The sequence below is a fragment of the Saccopteryx leptura genome, chromosome 1 (assembly GCF_036850995.1).
Source record: "Saccopteryx leptura isolate mSacLep1 chromosome 1, mSacLep1_pri_phased_curated, whole genome shotgun sequence".
In the NCBI taxonomy this organism is placed as follows: domain Eukaryota; kingdom Metazoa; phylum Chordata; class Mammalia; order Chiroptera; family Emballonuridae; genus Saccopteryx; species Saccopteryx leptura.
In genome coordinates, this window is record NC_089503.1 from 331,802,442 (window position 1) to 331,828,810 (window position 26,369).

At 35.6% G+C, this 26,369-nt stretch overlaps 1 protein-coding gene across 6 annotated transcripts in view; it reads left to right on the top strand.

The window, feature by feature from the left end:
* Positions 1-26,369, top strand: part of EPHA7 (EPH receptor A7) — a 166,607-nt gene that overhangs the window by 42,885 nt on the left and 97,353 nt on the right. For all 6 annotated transcript variants that reach the window (XM_066358858.1, XM_066358860.1, XM_066358859.1 and 3 more), the window contains exons 4-5: positions 12,502-12,657; positions 13,505-13,840. In XM_066358858.1, the coding sequence (XP_066214955.1) occupies positions 12,502-12,657; positions 13,505-13,840 (492 nt within the window). The remainder of the gene's footprint in view (positions 1-12,501; positions 12,658-13,504; positions 13,841-26,369) is intronic.

Consider the following 26,369-nt stretch of genomic DNA (forward strand, 5'->3'; position numbering starts at 1 on the left):
ATAAAGAATTGAGCTTAGCAACATCATTTATTGTTTTGTTTTGCCTATTGTTTTCTTTTATTTCTTAATGTTAAGGATTGAGTAAATCTCCTCATGTTCTGATGCATCTTTTTTAAATGTCATGCTTCAGGGTAAACTGATTTCTTTTATGATCTTCAGAAAATTTGTTCCTGACATAACAGAAATGATTATTTATTTCCCCATATGTTCAAATGGCATTAAACTGCTTTAGGGTTATTTGCTTCACAAGACTTAGTATTGATCCATATTTTATAACTGACTACATAAGGAAAAAGTAATCTTTACAAAATAGCTAGAAATATTACTTTAACTGATTATTTTGTTTTAATCATTTTTGAAATCATTGCAGAAAACTGATGTCGAAAAGGCACGTCTAAGACTGCTTGAAATGGGAGGAGTGCTCCTTAAGAAATTAAGATGGAATTAATTCTTTATTTAGACTATGGATTTTTAAGACTTTTCTACATATATGTAGATTTAAGTATATTGTAGGCGAAAAATCTATTATTGATGAATTACAAAATTGTCTAATTTAAATTCTTTGAATTGAACTAAAGTACAGTATGTTCACTTTATTAAACACAATGAAATCTCAAATATTTGTATTTATATGTATATTTCTTGTTTAGCTCAAGTTCTTTGAATTTGAAATAACCTGCCTTTACGGTATATTTTGGTATTGCTAGAGTCACTATTAGCCTCATTAAAAAACAAGTCTATAACTTCCACAAATAGCTCTCCAGTTTAAATATAATTGGTCAATCATATTTCTTACACAAATCTTCTGCGTGTCTACCTGGGTTGAGTAGTTTTCTCACTTCACATTGATAAAATACTACAGCTTGGCAGGATAGGTGACTTTAGAATCTATATTCACCCCTGAAATAGGAGTTAATTAAGTACATTATGAAAGGTACAAATTAAGACAATATTTATAATTTACATAAGTATTTTTTAATATCAGAATTTTAATTAGCTGAAGCACATAATGAAATGCTCATACATACCATTTATTTGCAGATCAAAGGTAATGTGATATTTAGATATCAGCATGTTTGTCTTTTAGCAGATATATCTTTGGTCCATTGCCATCTGACAAAGCAAAAGAATAGGAAAACAGTAATTATTTAATCAGGGAGTGAGTAATTGGCTATATTTGCCTAATATTTGTGTTTCTTGATTACATACACATCTGGAAATAGAGAAGAGGCTCATTGTTTATCAGGGTAGGAATTACAGTCAGATCAAAACTTTGCATAAAAATATCACATTGTGAAATAATCATTAATAGTTATTTCGTGAGTGCTTATTCTCCCACTAGGCACTGTGCTAAGTGCTTCACATGAATTTTCTACTTCAATTCGCAACAATCTTATGAGGTCATCTTACTAGGTTTCTCTGTTTCAGATATGGAAAATCTGTGCTCAGAGAACTTAAGCAAATTTACAAAGGTCATGCAGCTAGTACATGCTGGAGGGGAAGTCAAACTGATGATTTATATAAAAGAAAAGTCATGTTGCCTTTTCATATTCTTGTAGTGAGATCTTCTGTGAAGAAACTATCAGTATCTATTATTCAGAATATACACTTAATATTTTAAGATACGTTTGTTTTAAAAATGATTGTTTAAGAATATTCATCTTTCAAAGAGGAACTGTTCCCCTTTTTGTACATAGAGCCTACATTGTCTGACTTACTGATATGTTTTCAAGACTGTGAGACATAATTTAGCATAATTAGAATGAATAATAAAACTAAAGTTACAAAACTTATAATAAATGTAAGAGAAATATTTGAAAATAGGCTGGGCAGTGGCATGAGTGTAGTAGTAACTTGTGCCCTGTGTCTAGTATCTTCCTAACATCGGTTGCTATTTTAAGAACTCTCCTGGTGCAGCCTTTTATGTTCCTAATGACATGACCTGAAGAAAATCTTTTAGAAACATAAAATAATACTGTCAAATATAAATCACATTTCTTAGTTACTATGAGTAAGTGATGGAATGTGTTGAGTTTTATCAATTAGCTTCTCCTAACCTGTGTTTTTAGTCCATGGCAAGCCTCACTAGTTATATAGATTTGAATTGGAGTTGAGATTACTGAAATTTTAGTTTATTTCCAGTGGGGTTACTAAGTTCTGAGATTTTATAGATAATTCATTATTTTTTAATATATAGATTGATCTCTCAGAATGGACATATGAGGACAATAGTGACTGAGATCCAGAAGGGTCTGATATCATTTTGAATCCTTTCTTTTATGGGAGTTGATTTTAAGTAACTTCATTTTCAAAACTTATTTCTGGATCCTTATTGGCATGAATCAAAATAAATGGGCACATCATTGAGAACACAGGGATTGGCAACAATACAGTGAGAGTTATGAGTTGTTAGGTAGAGAGATCTCTGACACAGGCCACATCTCTGTCAGGGATGCCATGCAGAGGCCAGGTCACCTTTTGTTTTGTTTGTGTGTGTGTGTGTGTTTTGTTTGTTTTTTTTGTTTTTTTTACAGGTGAGAGAAGGGGAGATAGTGAGGCAGACTCCCACATGGGCACCAACTGGGATCTACCCAGCAACCCTGTCTGGGCCAGATGCTCTAGTACTGAGCTATTTTTAGTGCCTGAGGCTGATGCACTCCAGTGGAGCCATCCTCAGTGCCTGGTGCCACACTTGAACCAATAGATCCACTGGCTGTGGGAGGGGAAGTGGAAGAGAAGGAAGCGGGGAGGGGGGTAGAGAACCAGATGGTTACTTCTCCTGTGTGCTATGACTGGGAATTGAACCTGGAATGTCTGTACGCCAGGCCAGTGCTCTATCCACTGAACCACCAGCCTGGGCCTGGGTTGCCCTTTTAGAGCCTGTCTTTCACAGTCTTGCTAAGGCATCACTGAAAGACTGTGGGGGTGTCCATTTGTATGTGGCGTTTTGTTTTTAAAGCATTTCATTGAAGACAATTGTATGGAAGTTTTAACACAGAGATGACTGATTACTATGTTATGGTTAAAACAACCTTTTACAAATAGAAATATAAAAATAATTAGTATGTGTCTAGCACTTTCTAATTAATAACAAGGACATGGAAGCTTAGGAAGTGGCTTTGACCAAATCACATGCCAACAAGTGGTGGAGTATATTTGAACACAGATCATTTTGGTTAAAATTCAGTTCTCAGCCTGGCCAGGTGGTGGTGCAGTGGATAGAGCGCCTGACTGGGATGCAGAGGACCCAGGTTCTAAACCCTGAGGTTGCTGGCTTGAGCACAGGCTCACCAGCTTGAGCGTGGGATCAAAGACATGACCCTATGGTTGCTGGCTTGAGCCAGGGATCACTTGCTCTGCTGGAGTCGCCCCCTTTCCAAGGCACATATCAGAAAGCAATTAATGAACAACTAAGGTGCCACAACAAAGACTTAATGCTTCTCATCTCTCTCCCTTCCTGTCTTGTCATTCCCTATCTGTCCCTTTCTCTGTATCTCTCTCTGTCTCTGTCACACACAAAAAAAATAAAACAACAAAAAAGAAAAATCCAATTCTCCCTTGCTGTACCACATTACAGCTTTAACATAGCCTAATATTTATAAAGTAGAACAGGAATACAAAAGAGATTTTGAATGTTCCAACTTGACATCTTTTTATTCCTTTTAAATCATTTTTTGTAATATCAGAATTAAGCTGATATTCTGATAAAATAAAGATTATTTTAATGCCATACCTCACAAAATCTATAGCATATTCCAAACTGGTCATTTAATAAAGACAAAAGTGCTGTGTCTACATAATGCTTTATTTTCTTTTATAGTCTAAGTTTTAAATATAAACATTTTTTTTTTGAGAAAGAGGAAATGAGAGAGAGAGAGAGAGAAGCATCAACTGGTTATTCCACTTAGTTTTGCCATTGATTGCTTCTCACACGTGCTCTGACCTGGGCTCTGACCTGACATCATTCGGCGCCCCTGAATGAAGCTGGAGACCCCGGGATCAAACTGGCTACCTCAGTGCTCCGGGTTGATGCTGTCCATTGCATCACCGACCAGAGCAAAAAATGAATAAATACGTAATTTTTTTAAAATTCCTTTTTATCTGTTTCTTTTCCACTCCTTGTTATCAATAAAAGTACAGTAATAGTTTAACACAAATTAATAACACCTATTCATAATGCCCTGAAATTCATTTTTGGTTTTAGCTTTAAAAATCCCCCAATTGAGCACCTGTTATCACGAACTTTATGTTGTGCATTTTTTCTGTTCTAAACCCTTACAAGTTATTGCAGGGTAATTTGGATGGTGCCTCACAAACTGGAATAAACTCATTACATCATGTTGTTTTTATCCTCCCTGCCCACTGTTCATTCTCAATGTGAGAAATCATAGCATATCAGTGACAGGAGGTCTGGCTTTCAGGCAGACTTATGTAATTATTCCCACTGAGGCCCTATCAATAGGATTAAAATACAGAATCTGGAACTGTCTATCCCAGATGAGGTCAACACTTTGAGCAGTGGGAGTACTATTTCTACAAGCCCAGCTTTCCCCTTTGTGTTATAGAAACAGACATTAATATGACATAAATATTTAAAAGCTCCTATGGAAACAGACTCACTTTGCCTGAATTAAGTAAAATGTCCGTCTGCAATAAATAAAATAGCAGCATTAGTTAGAATCTCTAACTATGTATGTATGTAAATTCAACAATAATATTAAAGCCCAGAAACTTTCAATTACAGAACAATTCACTTATAGTTCATAATTAATAAACTTTTTGCAGCTGCATAACTGTAACCAGAAACATCTGCAAAGTTTCGTATTTTACACACAGACACACATAATTCCTTCAGAAAAAGTTCAATTGTACTTAAAATCACAAGTCTGGAAACAGGAGTAAGACCTGAGGAAGCTGAATCTAGTTGTATTCAATTAGCTCACGGAGGAAGAATTGAGGGAGCTAGGAAGTAAATCAGCCTTTGTCTGGCAAAATGATGTGAATAAAAAATAAGTCTTAAGAGCTATTCAGATAGTCAAAACTCACTTTGTATATATACAATGTATCAAAAATCTCCCCTAAATATAGGCTTGGTATTAAGAATGTATTTCTTTTTAGTTATAAAATTACTCAGATAAAATTGTTAGTCAAATAAAAGAAATGATTATTTGTGACTCTGAAAGTAACAATGGGCAAAAAGAATGTTGATTATAGATTTTCCAAATTTAAAATTATTTATAGTTCATTTATTTTACCTAAATACAGCCTTATAAAAATAAGTAAATATAGAATATATGTGTTAAAAGGCAAAATCATATATTATCAACAGATAAAATTTGGTCCTTTTTTTCTTTTGATTACTTAAATAATTAGTTTGAAGTTGCATTATTAATGAATTTATTATATATAACAGCTTTACTGAGATATAATTCACATGCCATACAATTTACCCATTACAGTGAACAATTTAGTGGGTTTTTTTGTATAGTCAAAGAGTTGTATAAACCACAGTGTAAATTAATTTTAGAACATTTTCATCACCCCCAAAAGAAACCCTGTACCCATTAATACTCACTTGCCAAGTTTCCTCACTGTTTTAGCCCCTAGTAACTACTAATCTACTTTCTGTCTCTATAAATTTGCCTATTTTGAGTAGTTCACATAAATGGAATTATATATGATTTTTTGTGACTGGATTTCTTCACCTATCATAATGTTTTTGTTTTGTTTTGTTTTGTTTTGTTTCTTTTTTCATTTTTCTGAAGCTGGAAACAGGGAGAGACAGTCAGACAGACTCCCGCATGCGCCCAACCGGGATCCACCCGGCATGCCCATCAGGGGCGACGCTCTGCCCATCCTGGGCGTCGCCATGTTGCGACCAGAGCCACTCTAGCGCCTTAGGCAGAGGCCACAGAGCCATCCCTAGCGCCCGGGCCATCTTTGCTCCAATGGAGCCTTGGCTGCGGGAGGGGAAGAGAGAGACAGAGAGGAAAGCGCGGCAGAGGGGTGGAGAAGCAAATGGGCGCTTCTCCTGTGTGCCCTGGCCGGGAATCGAACCCAGGTCCTCCGCACGCTAGGCCAACGCTCTACCGCTGAGCCAACCGGCCAGGGCTTATCATAATGTTTTGAAGGTTCGTCCTTGTTGTAATGTGTTAGTATTTAACTTCTTTTGATTGATGAATAATGCTCCATTGTGTTTATTCATTTATTATTTGATGAGCATTTTGGTGTTTCTACTTTTTTTATTATAAGTTTGCTATGACCATTAATATACAAGTTCTTGTGTTGATGATATGTTTTCATTTTTCTTGAGTATATACCTAGGGTATATATATGTAACTATGTTAACCTTTGGAGGAACTGCCAGTATTTTTTTCAAAGTGGCTGCAATGTTTTACATTTCTTTCTTTCTTTTTTTTTTTAAGACTTTATTAGTTTGTGAGAGAAAGAGAAGTGGAGGGGTGGAGTGGGGGGAGGAGCAGGAAGCATCAACTACCATGTGTGCTTTGACCAGGCAAGCTCAGGTTTCTAACCAGCGACCTCTGCATTCCAGGTCCACGCTTTATCCACTGCGCCACCACAGGTCAGGCGCATTTTACATTTCTAGCAGCAGTGTTAAGGGTTCTTTCTGATAACTTTGTATTCTTACCAACACTTGTTTTATCTTTTTTATTATAGCCATTCTACTTGTTATGAGTGATATTTCATTGTGGTTTTGATTTGCATTTCCCTGAAGGCTAATGATGTTGAACATTTTTTTGAATGTTTATTGACTGTTTGTATATCTTCCATTGACAATTATCTATTCAGAATCTTTGCCTATTTTTTGATTGGCTTATTAATGAATGTTAATTTAAAATTTCATTGTTTTTAAATTCAAATTTTTACATTTCTAAATAATATCTCATTTTACTCTCATCATTGATTTTATGGTGGAGATATTTTGTTATAAATTCTTTGGGGATTTTGATAGTCTGAGAAAAGACTTGGAACCTACTGAATAATGATTTTAAAACCTGGAGACCTTTTAAAATATAGAAATGTCCAGGTGCTAGGAATGGTTCAATTGCTGCGATAGGGCCAAATCATGAGTGTCTTATGAAAGCATCCCTAATGTGCAGTCATGGAGCATAGCTGATTAAGACAATGGATTCTCAGTGCCTTGGTGTCCAGGATGGTATTAAGTATGTCTGGGATTAAAATAGGAGTTTAAGATATCCAAGAAAATAACCCATTAAGGACCAGGAAATTTTTCTTGGCTCTAGAACTCTAAGAAGTATGTGGATTTCCTGGGATAGGGTCCTTAGATATATAATCAGATAAGATAACCCCTATGCTTACCCTTCTGAGTAATAAACCTAAAGAACCAGGGCAAGTCTGAGTATCTGCACCCTCACTCAAAAGGAAGAGATATTCCATTTCACCTAATTGCTTAGTCTAGAGGTTGAAATTTTGTCTATGAGTTTTAGGATAGCTTTAGGATTGTTCCTTGAGAACACAGATTTTACACCAGTACCCCGATGGTTCCACAGTCTGCTTCATGCAGGTAGGTAGGTATGTATGTACTCAGAGACCTGGCATTCAACCGTTTAGTAAACACTTGGCATCCAGTGAAGATGGCTATTGGAATGTGTGGTTGTTAGCAGAATTTAATTGAGAATCAGAGTACTGTACAAGGTTTCAGTATCAGTTCTCTTATATATTTAAATATTTCTGTGTTCAGAATTTTACTGCAGTTTTATAATTCTTGAGTAATTGATTTATAAATGAGAAACCCTTTGCCTTTTGTGTTCTTTTTAAAGGAATTTAAAATCCAAATTCTTTTGAACCAATTAGTTACATAGGAAAATATTCTTATTTAAGATAATTGAAATTAAATAGATTGTTATATGTATGTCATTGTAATAGATACTCTAACAGATCTTGTGATATGGTCTATTTTTTTATTTTATTTTTTTTGAAAATTTTATTTATTCATTTCTATTATTAGAGAAAGAGAGAGAGAGGAAAGAGGTAGGGAGAACAGAGGAGGAGCAGGAAGCATCAACTCCCATATGTGCCTTGACCAGGCAAGCCCGGGGTTTCGAAACCAAACCGGCGACCTCAGGGTCCCAGGTCGACGCTTTATCCACTGCGCCACCACAGGTCAGGCGATATGGTCTATTTTAATGTATTTCAGTGGATATATTGAAGTAGATAATATGTTACTATCTAGCAAACAAGTTTCATGTGCTTTCTTGATTCCCTTTTTTGATATTTTTTATTCAAAAAGTAGACTAAATGAAGTCTGACATTATGGTTCTTGGCTTTAGGATAATGAATTTGATATTTTATTCATTAAAATTCTAAATCAAAAGATTCAGCCTCAAGCATTTGTGGTAACACAGAAAAAATACTATTACTAAAATAATAGGTGAATGACTTTTTTGCAAAAGTAATGAAATGTTGAAACAGTTTTATAAATATTTCTAATTTCCATCAATACAATGAAACATTACCTCAAGGGGTGGTGAACACAGAGTACAATACACAGATGATGTATTATCGAATTGAACACCTGAAAACTATATAATTGTATTAACCAATGTCACCTTAATAAATACAATAAAAGAGAAAAAACTATATAAACACAATAAAATGTTAACTTAAAAAAGCACAAAACATCAAAAGGCAGGAAATTAAAGTGGTATGTTACCTAACTTTACCATAAGCACATCTGTATTAATTAAAGTTTGCTTTGAATTCAAATGCAATTGAGCAAATTGAGAAATAAAGGAAGAAGTTTTAAAACTGCCATTGGGCAATTTCTAGAAAGTTATTCCTGTATGCTTCATAGTTACATATGACAAGAATTTCTCTTCGATTGAGGTTTCAGATGTCACCCTTAAAATTTTTTTACTAGTACTTTTTGAAAAACCAGCTGCATTTATACAGGAGAAATTGCCTTGATTTCCATGTAGCCTTTTTGGGAGCAGTTTGGAGAACTCATCACATTTTTTCCTATCTGGTTAACTCTCAAATATATCACTTCACCCCGGTTTCTGTCATTGAATATTTTTCTCAAGCTATTTCATGTATATATTTCATCTAAAACTTTAATTTTTAAGGCATCTGTTATTTCCCATCTTTTAACCATCCAGTTGCTCACTGTTATTGTAAGAGACACAGCTTTTGTTACTGAGTGTTCTTGACTTAACACCATAGCTCCAATGATTTTGTACAGGGGTCCCCCTTCTCTGTGGGGACATGTTCCCAGAGCTCCAGTAGATGCCCCAAACCAGGAGCACTATATACCCTACATTTTTTCTCTATACATATGTACCTATAATAAAATTTAACTTATAAATTAGGCACAGTAGATTAACAATAATTAATAATAAAACAGAACAATTATAACAATGTGCTTTAAATAAAAATTATGTAAATGTGGATTCTCTCTCTCAAAATCCTATTGTGTTATACTCATCCACCTCTTTATGATGATGTTAGATGATACAGTGATGAGATGAAATACAGTGAATGAAGTAGGCAATGTGACATTGATTGGTTAGGTTACTTTTGACATACTGACAGTACATCAGAAGGAAGATCATTTGCTTTGGGTGATCCTGCATCATGGAGCCATGCCAGTTGACCATGGGTAACCGAAATTGTGGAAAGTGAAACCACAAAAAGCAAAACCACAGATAATCAGGGCAACTCCTGTACTTCTTTTTAATAACTCTAAATTAACAGTTTCCGTACAGGTTAAGTCAAAACTGTCCGTTATAACTCATTATTTTTAATATTAACTGAACTGGAACAAAATATTACTTCAGAGAAAAAATGTTAAGACTTTTATGACCACATTTTTCCAATATTGCTTCTATCATTATTTAATAATAGCATGCATGTATTCCATAATTTTGCAGGCATTTTGAGTGCCAAAAATCTATAGTGAAATTGAGAATACCTATTTAATATCTCTTCTTAAGGTGTGCTAGGACATTATTTCATAGTTTTCTAAATTAAAATAATAGCTTTAAGTTAGTAAAAATATAATAAAAGACTACGGATGCATTGAAAATTAATTTTTAGGGTTGCCATAGCCCTTGAGAACCATTGAATAAGTGCCAAACTTTAACTCATTCAGCAGTCAACACTGGTGGATAGCACGTGGTTGAGTATCAGGAGTCCTGTGTTCTAAATTCAATTTTAACCTAGACAAAGGGAATTATTTGAAGAACTCAGGTTACTTTTGCTTCAAATCTGTGTTCCCATCTGTTAAAGTGGTAACAGAATTTAATATAATTTGAAAGTTGAATGATAAGGATTTTAAATTTCTCTACCTCAGGTACTGTGTGTGCGTGCATGTGTGTGTGTGTGTGTGTGTGTCTGTATTCTACAAATCATGTATGTTGAGCAAAAAAAAGTACCTCCTCGTTTGTGAGAAAAATGGGGTTAAGTCTTTAATTAGAGGCTTTTATTTGCAATGGGAGAAGGAGGATTCTAAGGGGAGGTAGTTTGCTGCCTGGTTATTCTGGAAGACTCACCTGCTGGACATTAAGTCATATTGCCATTGTGCCCCCCATCTCCCTGCTTTCTGACCCGCTCTCTCTGTAACAATAAGTAAACACACATATAATGCCATCAAAGACTCTCAACGTACCTCCTCTTTTTCTCTCTTAATGTCTCTCCTTTTAAATTTTCTGGGCCTTAATGTTATCAAGCTGCAGGTTGTGAATAGAGCATTGCCTTCTCTATCTTACGGATGTTATATCTGGATCTTGAATTACAGATAATAAGTGAAAGAAGCAGTGAGTATTTAAAAAAAGGGGTTTCCCCATCCTGAGAAAGCCATGCTAAATTCTTTGTCCCCACAACTCACCATTTTTTTATGTGGCAAGATCTTATCTTTAGAAATATTTTTAAATGTTATATTTTTGTTATATTATTTTGTAATCAATCTCATTGTTCTCTTTGTGTCTTAGATGTGTAGCAGTTGCTACTGAGAATGTGAAATTACATTAAGCTTCTTTGCCTAATATGTGATGAGTGTTTTTCCTCTTGTATTAATTGAAGAAGCCAACTAGAGGCAGACTGGCTTCTGAGGGCAGTAGTGAGTGCTTTATTTACACAGAGATGATTGTAGTTCTGTTTTCATATTTAGCACTTATCTATCACAATACAACATATCTTTCAATTAAGTTTCTAAGTTATCTAAAATACCTATCTGTGCATGTAAAACAGACTTATTTTCTTGAAAGTCAGAAAATGATTTTGAGCTCTCAAACATAGCAGAATTACATGTTAAATATTCAGCATATGAACAAAAGTAGAGAATGAGTCAACTTTTTTTTCAGGAGAATATACCTTCTCAATAAGATTGTTTTTCCCACCAAGGAGTGCAAATGTGATTAAGTTACTGAATAATACCCAATTTAAGAACATTAAATAAATTTGAACATAATAAATTAAAAGTTGTAATTAAATTTATGTTAAATATCCACTAATCTTTATAAATATTATTTCTTAATGTCTACTAAATTTGAAGGTTCCTGAAATTTAAATAGATATTTATTTAAAAATATGAAGGACAAATTAACTTAATGTATTCAGTTTTTAATATCAATTAATAATTATTAAAATAATAAACATTGAATTTGCTAAGTAATATATAAAAAAGAGTGATAATAAATGGTTCAAGGTTATTTGAACTAATAAGAAATAGTATGCGAGTAAGACCCATTTTACTAGGAGGCAATAAGAGATGCTTTCTGTGCCTGTCTGCTCATTGCTGAGAGCAGTTGCTGTGTTAGTGTGACTGCCCTGAGCCGCTCTCCACAGAGGAGAAACAGTCCTCATCTGTTTACAGCTGGTGGTTTTCTTCCTGATTCTGGTGGAACTGGCTTCTCTTACTTATGGGACTTCATTATTTTTAGCAGCAAGGAATTCACTTAGTGGAAAGCAACCTGCTTTATAGGTTAAACCGGCTGAAATTACATTTTGAAGTTTTCTGAAAATTTGAAGGAAATACATTTCTGTCTTTTTCAGATGAAATTTTTACATCATTTTTTTCTAGTAGGTAATTAAAATTACTCATATTTTTTATTCTAAATCAAATTAAAACACAAGTTCATTTACAGCTATATTTGATGAAGAAAACATAAAAGTCTGTTAAAGCAGTTTAACAAACTAGTTAATTGAAATCAGAATTACCTTAATTAAATATCCTAAGATTTGGTCTCAATAAACTGTACTTGTGTTCAGTGTTGGGCTCTGGACTTCCAACTGATGCCAGCTATCGGTACAAGTTCGTCATATCATTTGGTTTTTATTACTTTATCTGAAAATGTAGTAGTATAAAACTGGGTTATAGATATGCACTAAAAAAATTATCATAAACAACTTGTTTTTCATAAGTCATATTTCATATTTTGTTCTTTGCTAAATATTACTAAAATTTTAAAAAGGTCTGTTTGGTCTTACGGTGCTATTTTCACTTTTCTTTTGCATGCCCAGCCTGTGGCCGCGGGTTCTACAAATCTTCCTCTCAAGATCTCCAGTGCTCTCGTTGTCCAACTCACAGTTTTTCTGATAAAGAAGGCTCTTCAAGATGTGAATGTGAGGATGGATATTACAGGGCTCCATCTGACCCACCATATGTTGCATGCACAAGTAAGTTCATTATAGAAACGTTTTAAAAAAGACTTTCAGATTCCTTTCTCTCATTTGAACTATTGTGACATCATTGAGACAGACATAGAATTTGTGATACATCCGTAATTATTATTAAATATTTAAAATTTTTTATGAGCCTCTAAGGCTAAACAGTCGTATGTAAAATGCTTCTTACTTCAACTTCAGTGTATTTTTTATGTCTACAGAATCAAGATGCATTCTAATATTTTTCATATCTATTTAATAGGAATCATAAACTTGTCAAGTTATTGGAGTCTTTCATGTGTATGAAATGTGATTAAAAAGTAATGGTTTCTAAATTAAAATTCCATCACTAAATAGAGCAAATCTCACATCTTGATGCTTCAATTAATGACTGTTTTAAGAAACCCAAATCCAAACCAAATTCCAGACAGTCCTATAAATCATTCTTGAGCACATTAAAAATGAATAGATGTATTCTCTGGTATATGGTTAAAAGGAAACCTATTTTAAACAACTGCACAACTGTTTTTGTTTTTTTTTTAGGTGTATTAACTGTTCTTTTTTAATTGCTTGGAAGTAAAGTAGCTAAAGACCGTGGCACAAGTATAAAGACAGTTGTTATCCTGTTTTCATTTTGACATATTAAATGGAAAATAAACAAAGCCTCTTGCCAAGTGAATTCAAGGAGGCTTTTATATAGCTTCTCTAGGAAAGGTAATGAAATGTTTATGTGGAGGAAAGCATTTCAAGTAATTTTCTGTATGGTAATTGAGCTTAATGCCTCATATGGTCCTTTTCTTGATTTTATATGCTTGTTTCTATTTTTGTTTATTTGTTTATTTATTTTTGGTTTCCAAAGGGCCTCCATCTGCACCACAGAACCTCATTTTCAACATAAATCAAACCACAGTAAGTTTGGAATGGAGTCCTCCAGCGGACAATGGGGGAAGAAACGATGTGACCTACAGAATATTGTGTAAGCGGTGCAGTTGGGAACAGGGCGAATGTGTTCCTTGTGGGAGTAACATTGGATACATGCCCCAGCAGACCGGATTAGAGGATAACTATGTCACAGTCATGGACCTGCTAGCCCACGCTAATTATACTTTTGAAGTTGAAGCTGTAAATGGAGTTTCTGACTTAAGCCGATCCCAGAGGCTCTTTGCAGCTGTCAGTATCACCACTGGTCAAGCAGGTATGTTTTTCTGTTTGCCTTTAGTAAGTGAATAATGTCCCTACATAGGTGAGGTGTCTCACTTGAATATTTGGTTAACTTGGCTACACAGAACTCAATTATGCCAGCTTGTTGATTATTCACACCTTTAACTTTTCTTTGTTATTTCTCCTGTTGCCTGTTAAACCATTACTAGACTCATTAACATCTCCTCCAGAGATCTGGCAGGAGAAATAAAAGGGATAAATTGTAAACCAGTTAAGACTGCTCCAAGGCAAGAAACTGTTAGATCTAGAGGAGGAAAATGGATGTATTGGATGAAATGGAATACAGGGTATTTCTTGCATTTTTACCTCTTTGTGTGCTCATGTGCTCATGATCAAAATCTACATGATAATTAAGAATAATGAAAGAGTTGGCTGTGATGTCTTGTGTAGTGTTAACCAATTTTTTACTAGATGGATTGTGATATTTGTAATATATGCCAAGGCTGCATTAAATTTTGCATGAGGGAATTTTAAGTTCATTGATAGATTTGATTATAATATTGAAATAAGTATTTGGGAACTCTCATGACGATTTCAAAAGAAATGAATTGGGAAATATGACAACCATGATTATGAACTTGTAGTTTAGCCTAAAAGCAGTTCTCACTTATTTTTCTTTTCCTGTTTTTGTAAATTTTATTTAGAAAATTAACTTATAACAGAGTGCCATTGATCAATAAGAGTACATAGGTTTCGGTTAAACATTTCTATAGCATTTGAACTGTTGATTATGTCGTATACCCATCACCCAAAGTCATATCATTTTCTGTCACCTTGTATTTGTTCCTTTTTGCTCCCTTCCCCCCATACCTCCCTCACATCCCCTCCCCCTGGTAAACACTTCACTTTTATCTATGTCCATGAGTCTCAGTTTTACATCCCACTTATGTGTGAAATCATACAGTTCTTAGCTTTTTCTGATTTACTTATTTTACTCAATATAATGTTCTCAAGATCCATCCATGTTGTCATAAATGTCACTATGTCATCATTTCTTATGGCTGAGTAGTATTCCATTGTATATATGTACCACATCTTCTTTATCCAGTTCTCTATCGAGGGACACTTTGGTTGTTTCCATATTTTGGCCACTGTGAATACTGCTGTGATGAATATGGGGGTTCATGTCTCTTTACATACCAATCTTTTTGAGTTTTATAGGTAAATACCCAGTAAAGGGATTGCTGGGTCATATGGTAATTCTAGTCTATTTTTTTTTTTTTTTGACAAAGACAGAGAGAGAGAGAGAGAGAGAGAGAGTCAGAGAGGACAGATAGAGACAGACAGATAGATGGCAGAGAGATGAGAAGCATCAATTCTTTGTTGTGGCACCTTAGTTCATTGATTGCATTCTCATATGTGCCTTGATGGGATGGGGAGGCTCCAGCTGAGCAAATGACCCCTTGCTCAAGTCAGGTGAGCCTACACTCAAGCTGGCAACCTTGGGGTTTTGAATCTCGGTCCTCTGTATCCTAGTCTTTGCTTAATCTATTGTGCCACTGCCTGGTCAGGCTGGAAATTCTATTCTTAATTTTTTGAGAAACCACCATACTTTCTTCCGTAATGGTACTAATTTTTGAATGAAAGTTCCTTTTTTTCCACAACCTCTCCCACACTTGTTATTACCTATCTTGTTGATAATAGCCAATCTAACAGGTGTGAAGTGCTATCCTTGTAGTTTTAATTTGCATTTCTCGAATAGCTAGTGAAGATGAGCATCTTTTCATATATCTGTTGGCCATTTGTATGTCCATTATACAGAGAAATGTTTGTTCATGTTCTCTCCCCATTTTTTTTTTTTTTTGAAATTTTAGTGAGAAGCAGGGAAAGAGAGACAGACTTCTGCATGTGCCCCAACCGAGATCCACCCGGCAAGCCCACACGGGGGTGATGTTCTGCCCATCTGGGACTTTTGCTCCTTTCAACTGGTGCCATTTTTTTAGAGCCTGAGGTGGAAGCCATGGACCCATCCTCGGCGCCCAGGGCCACCTTGCTCCAATCGAGCCTTGGCTGTAGGAGGGTAGGAGGAGGAGGAGGAAGAGGAGGAGGAGGAGAGAATGAGAGAGAGAGAGAGAGAGAGAGAGAGAGAGAGAGAGGGAGGGAGGGAGAGGGGAGGGGTGGAGAAGCAGATGTGCACTTCTCCTGTGTGCCCTGACCAGGAATCAAACCAAGAACATCACACACGGGGCTGACACTCGACCGCCAAGCCAACTGCCCAGGGCCTCTCCCCATTTTTTAGTCAGATTGTTTGTTTATTTGTTGCTGAGCTTTGTGAGTTCTTTATATGAATATATTTTGGATAGTAACCCCTTATCAGAGCTGTTTGCAATATCATCTCCCTTTTAGTTGGCTTGCTGTTTGTTGTCCGTTTCTTTTGCTGTATGGAAGCTTTATAGTATGATATAGTCCCATTCATTTATTTTTGCCTTTAGGGTCAAATTCATAAATTGTTCTCTGCGGCCAAGGTCCATGAGCTTAGTACCTATGTTTTCATCTATGTAATATATTGTTTCAGATCTTATATTTAGGTCTTTGATTCATTTGAATTAATATTTGTGCTTGGGGACAAACTAGTCAAGATTTATTCTTTTGCAAGTGGCTTTTCAATTTTCCCAGCACCATTTATTGAAGAGGCTTTCTTTTCCCCATTGTGTGTTTTTGGCTCCATTGTCGAAGATGATTTGTCATCTATGTGGTTTTCTTCTGGGCTGTCTATTCTGTTCTATTGGTTTGTACGTTTGTTTTTCTGCACATACCATGTTGTTTTGATTATCGTGACTCTATAGTATAATTTGAATTCAGGTAGTATGATACATCTAGCTTTATTCTTTTTCCTCAGGATTGCTTTGGCTATTCTGAGTTTCTTATAATGACATACAAACTTGGTTATTTTTTGTACTGTTTTTTTGAAAAATGACATTAGGATTTTGATGAGGATTGCATTAAATCTGTATATTGCTTTGGGTAAAATGGCCATTTTAAGTATATTGATTCTTCTAATCCATGAGCACGTAATATTTTCCCATTATATTGAGTCTTTTTCAGTTTCTCTCAATAATGTTTTATAGTCTTCAGTATATAGATCCTTCACATCATCATTAAGTTTATTCCTAGGTATTTTATTTTTTGTTGTTGCAATTGTAAAAGGAATTTTTTTTCTTAGTTCATTTTGCAAAGTTTTATTATTGGTATATAGGAAAGCGGTAAACTTTTGTATGTTGATTTTGTATCCTGTAACTTTACTGTATTGGTTTATTGTTTCTAATAGTTTTTTGGTGTAGTCATTGGGGCTTTCTATGTACAGCATCATATCATCTGCAAAAAGTGATACCTTTACTTCTTCTTTCCCAATATGGGTGTCTTTTATTTCTTTCTGTTACTTGATTGCTCTGGCTAAAACTTCCAGAATTATGTTGAATAAGAGAGTGGGCAGCCTTTTATTATTCTTGATTTTATAGGAAAAACCTTCATTGTCTCACTATTTAGTGAAATTTGCTACTATATGCCTCTTTATCGGTGAGTTCAGTCCTTTTACATTTAGGGTAGTTACTGACACTTGAGTATTTTCTATAGCCATTTTATGTTTTGTTTTCTGGTAGTTCTGTGCCTTGTTTGGTTCTTCTCTTTTCTGTCAGTTGCTCTTTTTTGGTGGTATTCCATACTTTTTTCCCGGTTTCTTCTTTTCTTAAACTCTGTATTTCAGTAGTTGCTTTTTTTGTGGGTGTTTAACATTAGGTTTTTAAGAGAAAAATGTTCATATGTACAAGAGTCCTTTGTCTTGTGAGTGCTTCTGCACTCCATCCTCCTTTGCTATTGCAGATCTTTAGTCTCTTCCCATTTATGTTATTGTAGTCACAGATTATCCTTGTTTTTATTGTGACTTGTTGGGAGCGTTTACTTGAACTTTTGATTTGTTTTGTTCTTTATATCCAGTCAAATAACCCCCTATTTCCTGCAGTGGGCATTTTCTGGTGATAAATTTCCTCAGCTTCTGTATGTCTATAAAAGTTTTTATTTCTCCTTCATATTTGAAGGACAACTTTGATTCCTAGCTGGTAGTTTCTCTCTTTCAGTGCTTTGAATATTTGGGTCCACTTTCTTCTGGCTTGAAGAGTTTCTGCTGAAAAGTCTGATGATAACTTAATGGGCTTTCCTTTATATGTTATATTCTTCCTTTCCCTAGCTGCCTTGAGGATTCTTTCTTTGTCATTGATTTTGACAATTTTATTACCATGTGCCTTGGAGTAGATCGAGTAGATCTGTTTGAGTTAACAACACAGCATTCTGTTTTTGTTTTTTTTGAGATAGAGAATATTTTCAAACCTTCAGTTTTGAATTCTCTATCATTTTACTCCAAGGTTTTCATGTGATTGAGATTTCTTTTTCTGGAGCTTTTTTATTTTCTTTCTGAACTATGTATGTCTCTGACTTGTGTAGCCATGGAATTCAATTTCTTCTTTTATGACATTTAAGAGTGGTAGTGTTAATAACCCTAACAAAAAAACCACTAAAAAAGAAAAATTTAGAGTGGCTCTGGTCGCGGCAGAGCGACGCCCCAGAGGGGCAGAGCATCGCCCCCTGGTGGGCAGAGCCTCGCCCCTGGTGGGCGTGCCGGGTGGATCCAGGTCGGGCGCATGCGGGAGTCTGCCTGGCTGTCTCTCCCCGTTCCAGCTTCAGAAAAAAATACAAAAAAAAAAAAATTGAAATTTAAAAAATCCAATAAAAATATAAAAATTAAAAAAATTATAAGAAAAACCACAGAAAAAGATTGAAAACAAACAAAAAGATACTCAAAAAATAAGAATAAAAAATATAAAAATTAAGGACAATGAAATTCAAAAGAAAAAAAGAATTTAATAAAGGAGGAAAAATAGAAAAAGAAAAAGAAATATCAGTTTTAAGAGACTTCTTCCAGAAAGTGTCGTTATAATACAGGTTTTAGCTCTGTGAAGTTCCTGGGCTGCCCTCTGCTGAGATGTTGCTGTCACAGTGATGTAGGTGGAGCTGCACATGCATTGGTGTGTGGGGCATGTTGTGAGGGCTTTAAGGTTTCAGCTTTCTGTCTTTCTGGCTGTGGGAATGGCAATCTCAGGTCTCTGGGCATTCCTCCCCACATCTGAACAGACCTGGGGACCAGATGCAGAGCATCTCTGTTCTTCAGGGGAGAGAGTGGCTCTGGAGAGCTAGCTGTGGGGTTTGTCTCTGCCCCTCTCCATACCATGAGGTGAGGGAGGTGGGATCTGGAAGGCTGGCGGTTGCACCTTAGCTTTCTCTCTCTCTGTCAAGTGTGGGCTGCAGGCAGACTGCAGGAACACTGGCCACGACCCCACACTCTGGCTGCTTAGCTTTATCTCCCCCGCCCCCAGCCCTTCTATCGCCCTTCTCCTCCTGGCAGAAATAGACCCAGTCACTCCAAGTTTCCTTCTCCGTACCTCTCTGACAAAATCCAGACAGCCAGAGCTTCTCTCCTCCCTGTAGTCCAGCAGAGAGAAAAAAATCCAGTCACACCAGATTTGTCTCCTCAGAGCTGACTGCCAGTGTGTTTTATCTTCCACTGCCCCCCCCCTTTCAACCAGACCCACCTTTAATCCATTCAGTGAGTAGATCTTTCAAGTATGCCTGCAAGCTCAGCTGGTGATCCTTTGCTGTGTTATAGTTGTTCAATTTGTTGAAATTTCAAGGGGAGAGATCAGGAGTATCTCTCACACCACAATTACACTGACATTATCTTCAAGGCCCACCCACTTATTTTCTTACTGGCACTTGAGATGTTCTATTCAGTCGTTCTTTGCTGTGGTAAGTATACCTTGAGAAATACTAATTGGGAAGGAAGTTTCAAAACTTGGAGAATTTCTAAACCTTTGGAAAAATCTATTACTATAGGAAGTTTCAGAAATTTAGAACTTTCTCAACCTTTTGAAAATTCTTGCTGCTGAAGAAAGATGCTGTGTGATAGATGCAGCCAAGTGTTCTGTCATTGTCATTAATAAAATTGGGCCTCCACTGGCATCCTGAGTTGTATGAGCATCGTAATAAGCTTATAACAAGATCTTCCTGAGGTTTGGCTGTCAAAAACCAGTATTATCCCAAATTCCTGGACATGGACTAATGTATTCTTCATTTCTATGCCAATTTTAACAGAATGTTACCTATTTAAATTACTATATATCTGCAGAATGAAAACTGTGCATATGATTTCCTGCTTACCATTTTGTACAGATTAGTAGGTTCTTATTCTAAAGGTTTCTTCTTGGTATTTAAAAGGCTATTGAAAATCAGGTTACCCATGTAAAAGCAGAAATTCTAGAGGTAAAACAACATAGAAACTTTTAAATCTTCAAACATTGGGCAAAAGAAATAACTGATTTGACTGATATTTGGATTGATATATTTTATTTAGCCTTACTCTTTTTACTGGTCTTTTAAAATGCTGTTTTCATTACTTATTTTTACTTATGTTGATTTATATTTAATTTTGTCATCATAACTCTATAGTTACTGTATTTGAGAAACTAGGTTCATGATTGTGACTCTTTTGATATCTTTGGAACCATTAATAGGAGTCTGAGGTCTACTGAGCTAGAATAACTGCTTTTCTCCTGCTGATATCAAGTATAAAAAGGCATATTTTATTTACTTTTTGAATACAACGTAAAGATGCTGAACTGGCACCACAAACAGAATTTGCCAGATAGGTTGCCTTTGGAATTGGTTTTCTTGCTCTTTAAAATCAGTGTTTAATTTTTCAAGTTTATATTCCACCAGCTAAATGGGTCATAGATTTTTCATAAATTTCCAAATCAAATATAGTGTTAGGTAAAGTGGCTTTGGACATCGATTTTCTTCTGGTTAAAAGCATACCAGATTTGTTTGTTTTTCAGGGAGGAGGTAAGTTAAATGTGCAAAAATTAGGTTGTGATAGTTGCACAACTCTGTAAATATACTAAAAAAATACTGAGTTGTGTACTTAAAATGAATGAATTTTAGTGTACATAAATCATTCCCCAATAAAACTGTTAAACTTTTTATGAAGAATAACTATAATAATGTTAAAAAGCAAACTTAGGTGTGCACTTTTATTAGTGCATAATTGCCTAGTCTCTATTATATCTCAAATTCTAAAAAACCCCAAATTTTTTGTTACACTGTTAGCTTTTACTACTTTCAAAAAAATGTATTTAAATATGGCAGCAAGCTGTGGTAATTTTAAACATTTTAATTTCTTTTTAAAGAGAAGAAATGGAGACTATATGTTAGCGACTGTTGTTCTATTCAATTTGTCTACCCACTTCCCCTGCCCCATCTGCTTCACCAACATTTTTGCTCTTTTTAAAGGGAGAATGACTAAGATTTTGTCCATATTCAGGACTATCATGGAAGCCTACGCTGATCCTTGAAATTCTCATCCTCCATTAACCAAACCGCCTTACCTCCCACCTAGTTTATGCTGTAGTCACTTGAATAATGACATTAAATCCTGATCTATGGTTCATTATCCCCCTCATCAGCAATCCACTGATGTCCATAGAAAAAGAGAATCTGTGTGTGAAGCGCAAGAATACAGAATAAGAATGAAATATAATCATCCCGTGTTTGAAAGGCAGTGTGTGCACCCGGTAGTTTCTTCTCTATTACGTTTAGGGTCTGAAACTGAAGACCCTCCCTACCATTGTCTTACATTGAAGACACTGTCCTTTGTTCAGGGTAGTAATAAGGTTATTGGTGTTAAAGGACTTGTGCTTCAACCCCAGTTCTGCCACTTCCAAGGTATGTGCATGATGAATCACTAAAGTTCTTTATCAGTAAAGTGGGAATAAAATAGTGTCTGGATTTCTGTACTATCCTGATAAATTAGGTAATATTAGAGAAAACTTCAACTCTTTTTTACTACAAAAATGTCATTCAGTTAGGAGCAAGATGAATGCTGATTAATCCTCTTTTTATGTTAATTTTTTTTGAACATATCAAGGCAACACATTCTAAAATCTTGATCTATTGCAATCTAGGGGGTGGGGGGAAATAACGGAGACCCAGAATTGGCAATGATGTCATAAAACATTGAAGGAGAGAGAAATTAATTTTATTTGACCTGTATAAAATGTGACTATTAGCTAGTTACAAGTTATCTTAAGATTGGAACTGAAGACCTCCAAAATCCCATCTGATGTTCATAATTAAATGGACATACTCATAATACAATACAAAAATATACATTGTGCAGTCTTGTTTGCCAATTATTGATAGTTGAGTAGTATGTGTACATATAATGTAATTTTTAATGAAGTTGATAACTATTGAAAACATTGGGGAAGCAGAGGGATGAAATTGTAGCCTCTTGGAAAAGGTTCTAATTTCCCAAATTTGGCTCCGCAGGAAGCAGACTTTTAGGTGGAGACTGATGTGCAGAAGTTGTTTTAGGGCGTGTACTTATGACCAGCACCATTGGAAGAGAGAGGGAGGGAGTGTTACTGAGTGGAGATGAGCTATGAGGCAGTCTCATTGTAATCTTCAGCCTGTACCAGCGGAAGCTCTCCACCTATTCGGGACCTTCAGATTGTCCAGAGTTGAAGAGAGACTGGCAGGCTCTTATACCTCTGTGATGTCTAGACATTGGCTATAGGCTGCTGCAGTGAGAAGCTAAGTGTCATTTTTTTCAGACAAGGTTATTCTGAAGAGGGGCAGGGAACTGAGCTCTGCCTTCTGGCAGCTGTCTCAGCTGTTGGGCAATAAGTTCTTCAGTCCTTCTCCAACGGGGGATGTGGGCAGTTCATCACAACATCTGTGACAGATAGTTAAAACATGCAAAAGAATAGTAGGTCAAAAAGAGTGTGTTTAGAGAATACTGGTATAAGTTAGTGAAACACCTTAATTTTTCTACCACGATATCTTAGAGTCTCTCAAAAAAAGATTTTCTTTTCCCTAATCACCAATTTTGTATATACAGATGAATAGTTCATATAATACTTAAACACACATTATATCATTAAAACTTCAAGTAAATTGGTGAAGTTGGTAAGCGAGTATTAATAATACTTACAGGTACAATATTGGAAGTTTACAGTATATGACTTAACAAAGGTCACGTGGTAAACATCAGTGCTGACCTAGATTATTGCAGTTAAATACACTGTTTATTTCAGAATTATTGTTATGTAATTTTATCATGCATTTTTAAAGAATCTAGTTCTATAACCCTTTATATGGGAATTTGCAGATTGATTCAATGGCCTGGTGATAAATTACTGTTCAGTAATTTAAAAGGGAACTTACTAAGAAGCGTTATTTCCTGATGCTATTAATAACAAAACCAATCTCTGGGAGAGAGCATTGACAACTGTAGTATTTACCTTTTGGCTGCGATTGTATTGTCTTTGAAGACACTACAGAAACAACTGCATATCTGACGATTCCCTTATGTTTTCAAGTACCCAAATCATCTTTCACTGTCAAAATTAAGATTTGCTTCATGTTTCCTTTACTTAGTCTGTAATGTACATATAAAGTGTTGACTGAAATATAAGCGTAGAATTATATGATATAGCCTACGTACTGAAAATTACTTTTAAAAAGACAGTACCAGAAGTTATTTCCTATATTGATCAGGAATATCTTTACTCATATTTATCAATGTGACTGAACTTTGACTTTCTTTCATAAATTAACTCAGATCATTTTTTTCAGTGATTTGAAATTGTAGTCCAAGTTATAAATTAAAAAAGTTATTCTATTCAGGTTTATATATTTTGATAGGTCTTGGGAATTTATAAGCTTGATTTATATTTTAAGGGCACTTGATGTTAAGAAAAATAGTTTTTTTATTTGAGGGCATTGACTGATTATATTGAATAATATTAATGTACCAGCCTCCATAAGTGAAATTAGATATAAATGCAAGAAAAGCCACCACCAACCACACTATTTTATAGAAATAGTTTTAGTGTTGTTATAATACACAAACATACTGTCACTTACGCAGTCTGCAACACAAAGATCAACTGAATGAGATTTCCTTTAATAGTAAACCATTCAAAATACAGTTCTGTTTGTTTCTAGTTATTTTATAAACCTGATATAGCTGAAAGGCAAAGCAAATTCATTCATGCTAATTCATGCCATAGGGAATGATTGTTTAGAAATTTATGTGTTTTCCTTAGCAAGTAAGAGTTTTAGTTTATTTTAGTGAAATTTAATGCTTTATATTTAACTATTTTTGTGATACCATTAATTTAAAATTTTCATGTAGATACATTTACAGTTTTTCTTTTTGTAGTCATCATTAATTAAAACATATAGAAAGGAAGATTTTTGGATACTCTTTCAATAAAATTATTATTATTGGAAATGCAGCCATGTTGTCACTAATACTGGCAATTACAGCTTTTTGAGTGCTTGCTACAGTCTGGCCACATTACATAGAAAGACTGATGTGCCTACACAAGATCTTTATATCCCAAACTTAATATAGAAATTTAGGAGAAAATTATGTATGTGTGATACAGTTTTACAGTATCTTATGCATTTTATTATAGCATTCTGTACATATTATCTGAGAAATGTTGCTTTCCTATTAGACTTGACATTGTAAGAAAACAGTGGCAGCCCTGACTGGTTGGCTCAGTGGTAGAGCGTCAGCCCGACGCGTTGAAGTCCCGGGTTTAATCCCCGGTTGGGGTACACAGGAGAAGCGCCCATCTCCACCCTTCCTCCTCCTCTTTCTCTCTATCTCTCTCTTCCCTTCACGCAGCCAAAGGGTACATTGGGGCAAAGTTGGACTGGGAGCTAGAATGGCTCTAGCCACAGCAGAGTAATGCTGCAGAGGGGCTGAGCATTGCCCCCTGGTGGACATGCCAGGTGGATCCGGGTCGGTGCATTCAGGAGTCTGTCTATCTCCCCGCTTCTAACTTCGGGAAAATATTAAAAAATAATAATAATAAGCAAGAAAGAAAACAGTGGCATCTTACTTTTATTCTCCAGCCCTTCTAACATATTGGGCTCAGGATATGTCTTTAGTGAATTTGTTGAACAAATTCATACATTCTTTATAGAATTTTATAATATGGAAAAAGGCTTTATAAGATTATCAAGATTAATATATGAACGGTTAATTTTATTCAAATTCAATTTAATTTTCTTTAAATTATGCAATGAATACATAATATTTCAAGTATAAAAATTTTGTGATTGGTCTTGAAACTGTAGATATGCTTAAAACCTTCAAATGAGTTTTCAGCCATTACTTCATATTTACATAGAGATTTAGAACAAAAGCATAAGGTAATGCTATTATAAAATATTACAATCCAAATAACCTTTAATTTTGAAAACTTAGAATTCTTCATATTTTGAAAATCAAAAAATAGAATTAATTCCTATCTTTACATAGGACAGTGTAGTGGAAACATGCAAGGAAATACTCGAGATCTTTTTCATGGTGCGTAGGACTGCTTTAAACCCGATAGCAGCTTTTCATATGTTATTTTAACCGTTTTTCTGTTTTGTTACTTTCTGACTGCTTCAGACTAGAGCATATGGCTGTTCTGTGATTTTTCTTATTTAAAATATGTATAACAGAATGCCCCTGAACAACCTGTGTTCTCATCCCCTAACCTTCACCTTCATCTCACCTCCACGCTTGTTCCACAACTTTTGTGAGTTGTCACATCCTCCCTTTTCTTTGCTTTTGTAAATATTTATAATGAGCTACTTCTGCTCATGTTGGGGTGAGGTGGAGAAATTGATTTTCATACTGTTCAAAGGAAAGATTCAGTAGACATTTGAAAGAAACCTAGGACAGTATCAGGTTTTAAGCAACCTGTTGTATTTTCAGTTTAATACATCTAATCTTTTCTTAGATTTTTTTTTTTTTATCTCAGAATTGCTGTTTTGTGGATAATGATATTTCAGATCTGAGGAGAAAGAGCTAATTTGTTCATTAGCTTAGTTTTAATACTGCTGTGAACTGAATTGTATCCCCACCACAAATTCTATGGGAAAGCCCTGACCCCCAACGTGATAGAATTGGAAAGTAGAGACTATAAGGAGATAATTAAGGTTAAATGAGGTCATAGAGTTGAGGCCCTCATCCTATAGGATTAGTCTTCATATAAGAAGAGACCATAGGCCCTGGCCGGTTGGCTCAGCGGTAGAGCGTCGGCCTGGCATGTGGGGGAGCCGGGTTCGATTCCCGGCCAGGGCACATAGGAGAGGCGCCCATTTGCTTCTCCACCCCCCCCCTTCCTCTCTGTCTCTCTCTTCCCCTCCCGCAGCCAAGGCTCCATTGGAGCAAGGATGGCCTCTGGCGCTGGTAATGGCTCCTTGGCCTCTGCCCCAGGCGCTGGAGTGGCTCTGGTCGCGGCAGAGCGACGTCCCGGAGGGGCAGAGCATCACCCCCTGGTGGGCAGAGCATCGCCCCTGATGGGGGTGCCGGGTGGATCCCGGTCGGGTGCATGCGGGAGTCTGTCTGACTGTCTCTCCCCGTTTCCAGCTTCAGAAAAATACAAAAA